At 67.2% G+C, this 12,046-nt stretch overlaps 2 protein-coding genes across 5 annotated transcripts; one reads left to right on the top strand and one right to left on the bottom strand.

The window, feature by feature from the left end:
• The first annotated feature begins 253 nt into the window (after positions 1-253).
• Positions 254-8,110, top strand: RTN3 (reticulon 3). Of its 4 annotated transcripts, none has more exons than XM_066208182.1 (9): positions 254-432; positions 1,543-1,617; positions 3,705-5,027; positions 6,246-6,453; positions 6,828-6,966; positions 7,064-7,133; positions 7,260-7,306; positions 7,450-7,508; positions 7,622-8,110. In XM_066208182.1, exons 1-9 carry the CDS (start codon positions 306-308, stop codon positions 7,665-7,667), a joined length of 2,094 nt encoding a protein of 697 aa, XP_066064279.1. In that variant the 5' UTR covers positions 254-305; the 3' UTR covers positions 7,668-8,110. The 4 variants fall into 4 exon arrangements, with proteins under 4 accessions (XP_066064279.1, XP_066064277.1, XP_066064281.1 ...); XM_066208180.1 differs by having other exon boundaries at positions 6,243-6,453; XM_066208184.1 differs by lacking the exons at positions 1,543-1,617; positions 3,705-5,027.
• Positions 8,111-8,247: 137 nt separating this feature from the next.
• Positions 8,248-12,031, bottom strand: ZFTA (zinc finger translocation associated). The gene is made up of 4 exons (XM_066208185.1): positions 11,606-12,031; positions 10,400-10,930; positions 9,474-9,758; positions 8,248-8,583 (listed from the first exon to the last, which is right to left on the bottom strand). Exons 1-4 carry the CDS (start codon positions 11,661-11,663, stop codon positions 8,495-8,497), a joined length of 963 nt encoding a protein of 320 aa, XP_066064282.1. The 5' UTR covers positions 11,664-12,031; the 3' UTR covers positions 8,248-8,494.
• Between the last annotated feature and the right edge of the window lie 15 nt (positions 12,032-12,046).

Raw genomic sequence — 12,046 nt, 5'->3', positions numbered from 1 at the left:
GTGCACCGCGCTCCTGCGGCCGGGCGCATGCGCAGCTTCTCCTTCTCCGCTGCTGCCATGGCAACTGCGGGGGCCCCTCGTTCTGCCCATGCGCATCAGCGCCGAGCTGCGGCGGGAGGGCGGTGCGCGGCCATTGCGAGGCGCTGATTGGCCTGGACGAGCCGGCCCCGCCCACCTGCTGCAGGCGCGGGGCGCCGATTGGTTCTTTTCTGCCGGCCGCGCCCCTCCCGGCACCGCCCCCCCCCGCAGTCGGGGCGCGGCCGCCGCCCCGCACGGACGGGCTCGCTCCGCGCTCCGCCGCCGCCATGGCCGATTCCGCCTCGGAGTTCTCGCTCGTCTCCTCCACCTCCTCTTCGTCCACCTCGTCCTCCGCCTCCTCCACGCGGGCCCCGCTCGGCGGCTGCGCGGGCGGCGGGTCCATGTCTTGCGCCGGTAAGGGCCGGGCGGGGCCTGTGGGGCCTGAGGGGGGACGGAGGCCTCGGCGGGGGCGTGAGGGAAAGAAACCTTCGGGCGTTGGGTGTGAGGTAAAAACGGGGCGGGAGGGGCACAAATAGGGTGGGAAAGACCTTAAGGCGGCGGTTGTTGGGGGCAGGAGGACTTGGGGGGGCAGATCTGGGGGTTTGGGGCTCGGTGTGAGGTGAAAAGTCCTTTAGAGCGTGTCAGAAATAGTGGGGGAAGAGCGCGAAGGGGAAATGAGGGAGAAAAGGCCTCGGAGGAGCGGATTCCGGGGGTCAGAGCCTCCTGGGGGGGGTCGGAGGGTGATGAGGCTTTTTGGGGTCGGGGTGAGGTTGGGGGGACACAAATGGAGAGATCAGGGAAGTTTGGGGGTAAAACGGAGAGGAAAAGCCCTTTGCGGGAGCGCATTCTGGGGAAAAGATGCTTTTAGGGGAGTTAGAGGAGGAAAAAAGGTTTGTAGCCGGATTTTGGAGGGATGAGGAGAGACTTTGAAGCGGAAATTTGGGTGGTGAAGAAGCTTTTCAGCGGCCGGTTTTGATGGGCAGTGACACCTCCACCCCCACATCCTTTCGGAAAAACGGGAAAAATCCGCAGGAAAAGGAGAATTGATGGGTTTTGGGGCGGGGGGGGGGGGTCGTTGGGGACCAGCTGCTCCGTCCGTCCTTCCCTGGAATTTTTGGGGAGGGGGAATTTCACCCTGCCCCGGGACACCCCCCCTTTCCAGCGGGGCATCCTGACTTGGCAATTCCCGGGATTTCATCCCGATTTTCACACCCGGACACCACAAAAAAAAACCCCCAAAAACCCCCGAAACTGGGCGGTTTCACCCCAAATCTCCCTGTTTGGGGGAGGAATTTCGGGGTGACCCCTCGGGAGCCATCCCTGCGCCGCTCCGTGCCCCCCAAGGCCGGGAAAAGGGGGTGAACCCCCCGGACCCGGCTCCAGGCTGGAATTTTCCTCGTGGTTTTTGCGTCACCCTAAAAAAAGCCTCCGGGACGAGGCTGCTGCGCGCCGGCCCCGCCTTTCGGGGGGGCCTGGGGGGTTTTTGGGGGGTGCCGAGCTCTCACCCTCTGTGTTCTCTTGCAGATCCCCCCAATTCTTCTTCCTCCTCCTCTTCCTCTTCCTCCTCCCAGCCCGTTTCTCTCTTTGCGGCTTCACCAGGCAAGTCTCCCCCTCTCTTCTCTTTTTTCCTGCGCCCCCCTCCCCACCCCAGGAAGAAAAATGTCTGGGGAGGTGGGGGGTTTTGGGGTGCCCCAGAGGCACTTTGGGGACACCCAGAGCTGTTTTTGGGGCTCCCCAAGGTCCATTTGGGTCCTGATATGACATAAAGGGGGGGATTCCCCCCGAAGTAACCCCTGGAATTGGGGGTTTTGGGAAGGGGGGGCACAAACGCTTCTGAGCCCCCCCCAGAACACCAACAAAGGGTTAAAGTTGCCACCAATAGACATTTTTCTTTTCCTCTCTTTGCTTGCTCTGTTTCTTCTCCCTCTTTGGGGCCGAGCCCCCTCCCCAGCTTTGCCCCCCACCCTCCTCTCGCCCCCCGAGGCTGCTGCTCCCCTCCCCCAGCTTTGCACGCCCCCCCCGCTACTGCTGCTGCTGCCGAAGGTGAAAACTCGTCGTTTTTTGTGGTTTGGCCTCAAAATTCCTGCCCCCGACCCGCCTGCGTCGTGTCCCACCCGCCGCCGTCCTGGGACCCCCTCCCGGGCTGAAACAGGAGAGACCCCGAAATCCAGACCCCGAAATCCAGACCCTGAAATCCAGACCCCAAAGTCCAGACCCCGAAATCCAGACCCCGAAATCCAGACCCCAAAGTCCAGACCCCGAAATCCAGACCCCGAAATCCAGACCCTGAAATCCAGACCCGAAATCTAGACCCCGAAATCCAGACCCCAAAGTCCAGACCCCGAAATCCAGACCCCGAAATCCAGACCCTGAAATCCAGACCCGAAATCTAGACCCCGAAATCCAGACCCCAAAGTCCAGACCCCGAAATCCAGACCCCGAAATCCAGACTCAAAATCCAGACCCCAAAATCCAGACCCCAAAGTCCAGACCCCGAAATCCAGACCCCGAAATCCGCACCCTGAAATCCAGACCCCGAAATCCAGACCCCGAAATCCAGACTCAAAATCCAGACCCCGAAATCCAGACCCCGAAATCCAGACCCCAAAGTCCAGACCCCGAAATCCAGACCCCAAAGTCCAGACCCCGAAATCCGCACCCTGAAATCCAGACCCCGAAATCCAGACCCCGAAATCCAGATCCTGAAATCCAGACCCGAAATCCAGACCCCGAAATCCAGACCCCGAAATCCAGACCCGAAATCCAGACCCTGAAATCCAGACCCCGAAATCCAGATCCTGAAATCCAGACCCGAAATCCAGACCCCGAAATCCAGACCCCAAAATCCAGACCCAAAATCCAGACCCCGAAATCCAGATCCTGAAATCCAGACACGAAATCCAGACCCCGAAATCCAGACCCCAAAATCCAGATCCTGAAATCCAGACCCGAAATCCAGACCCCGAAATCCAGACCCCGAAATCCAGATCCTGAAATCCGGACCCCAAAATCCAGACCCTGAAATCCAGACCCTGAAATCCCCCACCCAAAACAGGGACGGGGCTGAATGTTCCCCCCAGCCTCACTCCAGACCCGAAACTGGGAGATTTAACCCCAAATCTGGAGGGTTTAACCCCAAATCCGGAGGGCTTAACCCCAAATTTGGGTCCTCAGTGGGGTCACCCCCAGTTTTGGGGATGTCCTGCGCCCCCCCCTCCCCCCGCGTCATTCTGATCCCAAACCGAGGGGTTTCGGCCCCAAAATGGGATTTGGCTTTAGCCCCAAAATCGGCATTTTTAGCCCCAAACTGGGGTCTCTCCTCCTGGGATTTTGGGGGTGTACATGGGGGGGGTGGGGGGACCCTCTGTGCCGCCGCTTGACCCCCCCTGCATGGCCGGGATGGGGAGACCCCCCCCCCAAAAAAACATTTTGTGGTTGGGGGGGACCCCAAAACCATCCCCACGCATGGCTGAGATTGGGGGAACGCCGGGATTTTGGGGAGGGGGTTCCCCAGCATGGCTGGAATGGGAGGGGGGGACCCCAAAATTCCCCGTGGGTTCGTTGTGGGGGTCCCCGAAACGCCACTGGGGGGCTGCAATGGGGGAAGGGGAGCCCCAAACCCCCACAGCGGTGGGGACACACGGGATCGGGCCGGGGGTCCTGACCGTGCCCCGTCCGTCCCCCAGCGGCCCCGGGCGGGCGGGAGCGGGGCCCGGCCCCGGGGGGCGTCCCCCCGAGCCCCCCGGAGTCCCCGGAGTCGCCCTTCGAGGTGGTGCCCGACAGAGCCGCCTTCGACCGCGAGTTCGGGCCCGCGCTGGGCCAGATCCCCGAGGGCCGCGTCTGCCACTTCCCGCCCAAGGCCCGCGCCGTCCCCGCCGGCGGCCCCGGAGCCGTGCCCCCCGCCAGGGGCCCGGCCCGGCCGCCCCCCGGCTCGGCGGCCGCGCTGGAGGAGGTGTCGCGCTGCGTGCGGGAGATGCACAGCTTCACCAGCGAGCTGCTCTCGTGGGACCTGGTGGAGCGCAACGGCGCCCCGGGGGACGGGGACGGCGGGGACGGCGGCCTCGGCATCGCTAACGGCGTCAACGGCGCTGGGAACGGCGGCGCTGGGGTCACCGGCGCTGCCAGCGGTGTCGCCGGTGTCACCACCGTCGGGAATGGCGTCACTGGGGTCACCAGCACTGGGGGTGGTGTCACTGGTGTCGCTGGTGTCACTGGTGTCGCTGGTGTCACCACCATCGGGAATGGCATCACCGGTGTCACCAGCACTGGGAGCGGTGTCACCGGTGTCACTGGTGTCGCTGGCATTGGGAGCAGCGTCACCAGTGTCACCACCATCGGGAACGGCGTCGCTGGTGTCACCGGCCCTGGGAGCGGTGTCACTGGTGTCGCTGGTGTCACCGGCCCTGGGAGCGGTGTCACTGGTGTCACTGGTGTCGCTGGCATTGGGAATGGTGTCACTGGTGTCACCACCGTTGGGAATGGTGTCACCGCTGTCACCAGCACTGGAAGCGGTGTCACCGGTGTCACAAGCATTGGAAATGGTGTCGTTGGTGTCACTGGCATTGGGAATGGTGTCACCGGTGTCACCACCATCGGCAATGGCATCACCGGTTTCGGGAGCGGTGTCCCCAGTGTCCCTGGTGTCACCAGCGTCACCAGCATCGGGAGCGGTGTCCCCGCTGTCACCGGTGTCACGAGTGACGTCCCTGTCCCTGGGAGTGGCGGCGGTGTCCCCGGCGGTGTCCCCGGCGGTGTCCCCGGCGGTGTCCCCGCCGACGCCGACAGCTCCGGGGACTCGGACGACACCGTCATCGAGGAGGCGCCGGGCGAGGCCCCGGCCCGCGCTGGCCCCGGGGCTGTCCCCAGGGATGTCCCCAGGGATGTCCCCGGCGATGTCCCCGTCCCGCCGGCGTCCCCCGCCGCCGCCTCGCGGGACCGGGAGCAGGAGGAGCAGACCCTGCGGGCGCTGGGGGAGCCCCCCCGGGCCCGGGCCCTGCCCCGCCTGGCAGGTAAAGCCCCAAAAAAGGCCTTTTCACCCCAAAAAGGCCTTTTCACCCCAAAAAGGCCTTTTCACCCCAAAACGGCGCCGAAGGCAGCGGGGGGATGCGGGGTGGGCGCGACCGGAGCCAAAAACGGGGCAGAAAAGGGGGGGGGAGACCCCACCCCAAATGGTGCTGGGAGGGTCCACGGGTGCCTTGTTTTGGGGGACAATCCCGGGATTTGGGGCCAGACCCGCCGGCACACTGGGGGGGGGTGTTAATTAACGTTAATGAGCGTCTGTTGTCATTAGGGGGGCGGTAATTAAGGCCTGCGTGTAACGAGGGCGGTGGTTGAATGAGCGAGGGGCTTGGTGGCGCTGGGGACAAAGGGAAAGGTGGCGCTGGGGCTGGGCTCGGTTTGGGGCGACTTGTGGGGAATTCTGGCCTGGGGGTGGGCGGCACCTGTCACCCTCCTTGTCACCCCTGTGTCCCCTCCTTGTCACCTTGTGACCTGTCATTGTCACCCGTGTCCTCTTCTTGTCCTTCTGTGACCTGTCATTGTCACCTGTGTCCGCTCCTTGTCACTTCTCATGTTCCCTGTGTCCCCCTTTGTGTTCCCCGTGTCCCCTCCTTGTCCCCCCGTATCTCCTGTTGTGTCCCCCCGTGTCCCCCCCTGCGTCCTCCCTCATGTCCCCTTTGTGTCCCCTCCTTCTTCCCCTCTGCGTCCCCTCATTTTTCATCTCTGTGTCCCCCCATACCTCCTCTTGTATCCCCCTCTGTGTCCCCCCCATGCCCCCCTGTGTCCCAATGTGACAGCGCTGTCCCCTGTCTGTCCCCTGACTGTCCCCCGGCTGTCCCTGTGTCGTCCCTGTGTCCCCAGTGTGTCAGCACTGTCCCCTGTCTGTCCCGTGACTGTCCCCCGGCTGTCCCTGTGTCGTCCCTGTGTCCCCAGTGTGTCAGCACTGTCCCCTGTCTGTCCCTTGTCTGTCCCTGTGTCCCCCGTGTCCCCGGTGTCACAGCACTGTCCCCCGGCTGTCCCTGTGTCCCCCCCTGTGTCCCCCGTGTCCCCGGTGTGACAGCGCTGTCCCCTGTCTTTCCCCTGTCCCCTGGCTGTCCCTGTGTCCCCCCCGTGTCCGCAGTGTCACAGCACTGTCCCCGGGCTGTCCCCTGTCCCCCGGCTGTCCCTGTGTCCCCCTCGTGTCCCCCGTGTCCCCGATGTGACAGCGCTGTCCCCCGCTGTCCCAGCAGTGCGGGACCTGCTCTTCTGGCGGGACGTGAGGAAGAGCGCGGTGGCCTTCGGCGCCAGCCTGGTGCTGCTGCTGTCGCTGGCCACGCTCAGCGCCGTCACCGTGGTGGCCCACGTGGCGCTGGCCCTGCTCTCGGTCACCATCAGCCTCCGTGTCTACAAGGCCGTGGTGCAGGCGCTGCAGAAATCCGACGAGGGGCACCCCTTCAGGTCAGGGGGGCTGCGGGGCCCGGCCCGCTTGGGGGGCGCTGGGGACGCGCCCCGCCCCGCCTGGGGACGGCCCTGTCACCGCGGGGGGTGGCCTGGCTGCTGCGTTTGCTCCGGGCGGGGGAAGGGCCGGGCTTCAGCCGGGATTTTGGGGTCCAAAGAGGGGTAAAGGAAGGTTTGGGGGCTGTCAGGGCGGGTTTTGGGGGGCCCCCACCCCGATCTCTGACCTGGACCGCGCCCTGTTCCCCGGGACCTCCCAGGGCTTGGGCTTCGAGGGGGATTTGAGGGTGTAGACACAAATTTTGGGGTGCAGATGCAGATTTTGGGGTCCAGGGTGGGGATTTTGGGGTCCCCCCTCACCTGTCCCCCATCCCCAGGACCTACCTGGAGCTGGACGTGACGCTGTCCCCCGAGACGTTCCAGGCGCACGCGGCCGTGGTGGCCCAGCACCTGAACCGGGCCCTGCGGCTGCTCGTCCGCCTCTTCCTGGTGGAGGATCTGGTGGATTCCCTGGAGGTTCGGAGCCTTCCTCGCCCTCCTCCTCCTCCCCCGCCCCTGGGACCCCCCCAATCCCCCCCCAGGACCCCCCCAAACCTCTCGTGTGCCCCCCCAGCTCGCCCTGACCATGTGGTTGATGACCTACGTGGGAGCCGTTTTCAACGGCATCACCCTCCTCATCCTCGGTGAGCGCCCCCCTTCCTCCTCCCCCCTCCCCCCAAAAGTTTGATTTTGGGGGTGGTGACCCCCCGGAAATGATCACGGAGGGGGGGTTCCCCCCAAATAACCCCCACCCCCCCGTTTTTCCCCAGGCAACATCTTGGCCTTCACCCTCCCGCCCCTCTACGAGAAATACGAGGTGAGCCCCGAGCGGAAGAGAACCCCCCCCCCAAAATAAAGGGGGTCCCCCCCCCAAAAAAAACCCCCGAAAGGAAGGGGGAACACCCCTAGAAATTGGGGGGGCCACCCCTGACCCCCCCATTTCCCCCCTCCCTCCCCCAGGTGCAGATCAACCACTACGTGAGCCTCGTCCGCCACCAGACCAAGGACCTCGTGGGCAAGTAGGTGCTCGTGGGGCCCCCCCAAATCCCGGGGACCCCCCCAAATCCCGGGGACCCCCCCAAATGCCGGGGACCCCCCCAAAATGATCTCTCCGCCCTCCCTGTCTCTGTAGGATCCAGGCGAAGCTCCCGGGTCTGGCCAAGAAGAAGTCGGAATAAACCCCGGGGTGGGGGTGGGGAGGATTTGGGGGTACCCAGCGGTGCCCCCCCCACTCCGAGCTTGTCTTCCCCCCCCCCAAAACTCCTCCCGCCCCCCCCAAACTCTTCCCTGTCCCCCGATCTCACAGTGACGTCCGTCTGTGCCCCCCACACTGTCCAAATGGGGGGGGGCTGAACCCCAAAATTGCCCCCCCGGGGGGGCTCCCCCAAACCACCCCTCCCCCCCCGGGGGGCCCCCCAAGCTCGTTTCCCTCCCCTCCCCCCCATTTTATTTTTTTATCGTTAATTGAGGTGAAATGTCTGTAACTGCTGTAAATTGGGGAGGGGGGCTCAGCCCTTCCCGGGCCCCCCCAGACTGCGCCCCCCAGCCCCCCCTCGCTCCGGGGGGGGTGGGGAACTGGGGGGGCCGCCCCCCAAACCCACAATAAAACACCGCGACAACACTGGGCCCCTCGGTGCTGCTGACACCCCCAGAGTGTCCCCGGGACCCCCCCAGAGTCCCCTGGGACCCCCCCAAGTTGTCCTTGTGTCCCCTCACATTGCCCCCCCCCCCCAAATGTCCCCCAAAATGTCCCCCGAGTGTCCCCATGACCCCGGGGGTCTCTGGGGGGGTTTATTGGGGGGTCGTGTACAAGGTTTGGGGGGGGTAAAAACAAGGGGGGGGACACACATAAATAAAGTGACACTGGGGGGTGACAGTGACACCGGGGGGTGACACGGGGGTGGCTCCAGGCTGTGGCTGTGTCTTGTGGTCGGGGGGAGCTGGGGACACTGGGGGGGCCGCTGGTGTCCCCTGTCCCCCCTGTGGTGTCCCCATGCCAGGGGGCTCAGGCGGGGGGGGCCCCTGTGCCCCCCACCCCCCCTGCGGCCTCTTCCTCCTCCTCCTCCTCCTCGGCGGGGCTGGGGGCTGGCGGGGCTGGGGGGGACAGCGCTGTCACCTCCGTGTCCCCCCGCCCTGTCACCGCTCAGGGACACCTCAGTGTCCCCCACCCCTCCATGTCCCGCCCACAGCCACCATTGTCCCCATGTCCCCACCGTGTCCCCGTTACCCCACACCCTCGATGTCCCCGCTCACCGGGGCCGTCCCCGCCGTGTCCCCACCGTGTCCCCGCTGTCCCCGCTCACCGGGGCCGTCCCCACCGTGTCCCCACCGTGTCCCCACTGTCCCCGCTCACCGGGGCCGTCCCCGCCGTGTCCCCACCCTGTCCCCGCTGTCCCCGCTCACCGGGGCCGTCCCCACCGTGTCCCCGCTCACCGGGGCCGTCCCCACCGTGTCCCCACCCTGTCCCCACTGTCCCCGCTCACCGGGGCCGTCCCCGCCGTGTCCCCACCGTGTCCCCGCTGTCCCCGCTCACCGGGGCCGTCCCCGCCGTGTCCCCACCGTGTCCCCACTGTCCCCGCTCACCGGGGCCGTCCCCGCCGTGTCCCCACCCTGTCCCCGCTGTCCCCGCTCACCGGGGCCGTCCCCACCGTGTCCCCGCTCACCGGGGCCGTCCCCACCGTGTCCCCACCCTGTCCCCACTGTCCCCGCTCACCGGGGCCGTCCCCGCCGTGTCCCCACCGTGTCCCCGCTGTCCCCGCTCACCGGGGCTGTCCCCGCCGTGCCGCCGCCGTGTCCCTGCTCACCGGGGTTGTCCCCACCCTGTCCCCGCTGTCCCCGCTCACCGGGGCCGTCCCCGCCGTGTCCCCACCGTGCCCCCGCCGTGTCCCCGCTCACCGGGGTTGTCCCCACCCTGTCCCCGCTGTCCCCGCTCACCGGGGCCGTCCCCACCGTGTCCCCACCCTGTCCCCGCTGTCCCCGCTCACCGGGGCCGTCCCCGCCGTGTCCCCGCTGTCCCCGCAGGGTGTCGGGGTGCGCGGCCAGCGCGTGCCGCCGGATGTCGCCGAGGTGCAGCGAGGGCAGGGGACAGGAGCAGAGCAGGCAGCGCAGGCGGTGCCCGCCGGCCTCCAGGTCCAGCAGCAGCTCCGCCCGCAGCCAGCGCCGCAGCGAGTCCCCGCCGGGGCCGCGCCACACCGCCACCGCCCCCGGCGACACCTTGGTGGCCCTCGGGGACGGGGCCCGCGGCCGGCGGCGGGCGGGGGACGGGGGCCCTGCGGGGAGGGGACAGCGCGGTCAGCTCGGGGACAGCTCGGGGACAGCTCGGGGACAGCGGGGCCGGGGGGTGTTGGGGGCACTTTGGGGACACTTTGGGGACAGCGGGGCCGGGGGGTGTTGGGGGCACTTTGGGGACACTTTGGGGACAGAGGGGCTGGGGGGTGTTGGGGACACTGGGGACATTATGGGGTGGGATTGGGACCTTGGGGACAGGCCAAGGGACATCGGTGACAGTTTGGGGACCTGGGGCTGCCACTGCAGTCATGGGAGGAGCCACAGGGAGGGGCGGGGCTGGAGACTGGGTGTGGTCTGGGTGGGGCCTTTCTTAAAGGGACAGTGTCCCTTTGGAAGAGGCGTGGCTTAGCAGAGGGGGCGCGGCCCAGATCAGAGGCGTGGCATTTTAAGGGAAGTACGAACAGGTTAAAGGGGCGTGGCTTAAAATTGCTGGGGGGCGTGGGCAATGTGGAACTCTACCGAATGAAGGCGCGGCCTAAAGCTAAGTGGGCGTGACTTAAAGGGGCGCGACCACATTTAAAGGACCAGCGCTTCCCCTGAAGGGGCGTGGCCCCATTTAAAGCGACACCACTCCCGTTAAAGGAGCCACGCCCCATATCCCCCCAGCCCACCCCTCCCGTACCTGTCCCGCGGGCGCCGCCGGGGGGTCCCTGGGGCCGGGGGGGCTGTCCCCGGTGGGCGTCCCAGGAGCGCAGCACCAGCTGCTTCTCGCGGGGCCCCCAGGCTCCGGAGTAGGGGTGCCTCTGCCGGATGTGGCGCTTGATGGTGCTGAGCTTGAGCGTGGCCAGGGCGCTGCCGCACACCAGGCAGCGCATCCCGTGCCGCGCCGCGTTAAACTCCATCAGGTACTCGGCCCGCCAGCGCTCGTGGTAATAGCGGCGGTGATCCCGGCCCGGCACCCGGCTCCGGCCCGGCCGCGACGCCCGCCACTCCCGGGGCTGCTCCCGGGGCTGCTCCCGGGGCTGCTCCCGGGGCTGCTCCCGGGGCTGCTCCCGGGGCTCCTGGCGCTTCTCCCGGGGCTGCTCCCGGGGCTGCTCCCGGGGCTCCTGGCGCTTCTCCCGGGGCTGCTCCCGGGGCTCCTGGCGCTTCTCCCGGGGCTGCTCCCGGGTTTGTGGGGGCTCCGAGCTCCGCCGTGTCCCCCGCGGGGAAGGGGCTGCAGGTCAAGGTTTGGGGGAGGCTCAGGCGTTCGCAGGGGGTTTAAGGGGTGGAAGGGACACCCAGGATTAAGGGGAAGAGGTGAGGCAGGATTGGGGGTCTTAAAGGGACAGAGCAGCAAAATGGGGAGGGGGGCACAGGAGGTGTTAAAGGAGGCGGGGGGGCTCTTAAAGGGGCAGCGCACGTCAAGGGGCAGGGTCTTGAAATGAGGAGGGGGCGGAAAGGGAGGGGCACATCCTCAAGGGACGGGGACATCTGGAGGGGCTGGGGGCAATCCCGAATTCCTGCAGGGAACCTTAAAGGGACAGGGATCCTTTAAAGGGGCAGGGATGCCTTAAAGGGGCAGGGACATCCCGAACTGGATGGGGGCACGTGAAACGGACGGGGACGTCCGAAATTCCTGGGGACGATTTAGAGGGACCGGGATCATCCGAAGGGATGGAGGCATCTTAAAGGGACAGGGCCAGCCTCAATTGGATCTGGGCATCTTAAAGGGGCAGCAACCCGTTAAAGAGGCAGGGGCCTCCCCGCCGACGATGACAGGGGATGGCGAAGGGCTGGGGACCCCCCCGGGGGTCGGGGGGCTCCTTCACGGGGCAGCGCCGCTCCCATTGTGCGCCAAGGGGGGGTCCCATCGCACCCCCCTTCCCCCCCCCGCCGTCTCGGTGCTCACCTGGGCCGGCCGGGGCCCGGAGCGGGCCGGGGGCGGGCTGGGGGGCCGGGGGCTCCATGGCGGGGCCCAGGGCGGCGGCGGCGGCGGCGGGCGGGGGCCGACCGGGGTGGGGACGCTGCCGAGGGGCCCCTGGGGCTCCTTTAAGGGCTCCTGGGTAAATTTAAAGGGGCCGCACGCCTTTCCCATCCCCCCCTCCCCTAAGCCCGCCCCTCCCCGCATCGAGGGGATGCGGGGGGGGGGGGCGATGAGCTGCCGGCGGGTCTCAGCCCACTCCCCTCCCCGGAGATGTTGAGGGGGGATCCCCCCTCCAGGAGGGCGGGAAGGGGGAGCCCCTGGATGCTCCCCTCCCCCGTCCATCCCCGCCCCCTCCCCGCAGCACCGCCCGGGGCTCCCCGGAGCGCTGGGACACCCCTGGAGCCCCCTCCCCCATCCCGGCCCCGC

The sequence above is a fragment of the Chamaea fasciata genome, unplaced genomic scaffold, assembly GCF_029207755.1.
Source record: "Chamaea fasciata isolate MVZ Bird 193981 ecotype frontalis unplaced genomic scaffold, bChaFas1.0.hap1 SCAF_148, whole genome shotgun sequence".
Classification (NCBI taxonomy): domain Eukaryota; kingdom Metazoa; phylum Chordata; class Aves; order Passeriformes; family Sylviidae; genus Chamaea; species Chamaea fasciata.
Note: the sequence above shows the minus strand (reverse complement) of the source record. Positions and strands in the feature narration are given on the sequence as shown.

Excerpts from the sequence above, each read along its gene's own strand:
- RTN3 (XM_066208180.1), top strand. The coding sequence starts at position 306 with ATGGCCGATTCCGCCTCGGAGTTCTCGCTCGTCTCCTCCACCTCCTCT. Across the intron at positions 6,454-6,827 it reads GACGAGGGGCACCCCTTCAG|GACCTACCTGGAGCTGGACG; the intron begins GTCAGGGGGGCT and ends CCCCATCCCCAG. Across the intron at positions 7,509-7,621 it reads ACCAAGGACCTCGTGGGCAA|GATCCAGGCGAAGCTCCCGG; the intron begins GTAGGTGCTCGT and ends CTGTCTCTGTAG.
- ZFTA (XM_066208185.1), bottom strand. The coding sequence starts at position 11,663 with ATGGAGCCCCCGGCCCCCCAGCCCGCCCCCGGCCCGCTCCGGGCCCCG. Across the intron at positions 10,931-11,605 it reads CCGGGCCCCGGCCGGCCCAG|CCCCTTCCCCGCGGGGGACA; the intron begins GTGAGCACCGAG and ends CTTGACCTGCAG. Across the intron at positions 9,759-10,399 it reads CGGCGGCGCCCGCGGGACAG|GGCCCCCGTCCCCCGCCCGC; the intron begins GTACGGGAGGGG and ends CCCTCCCCGCAG.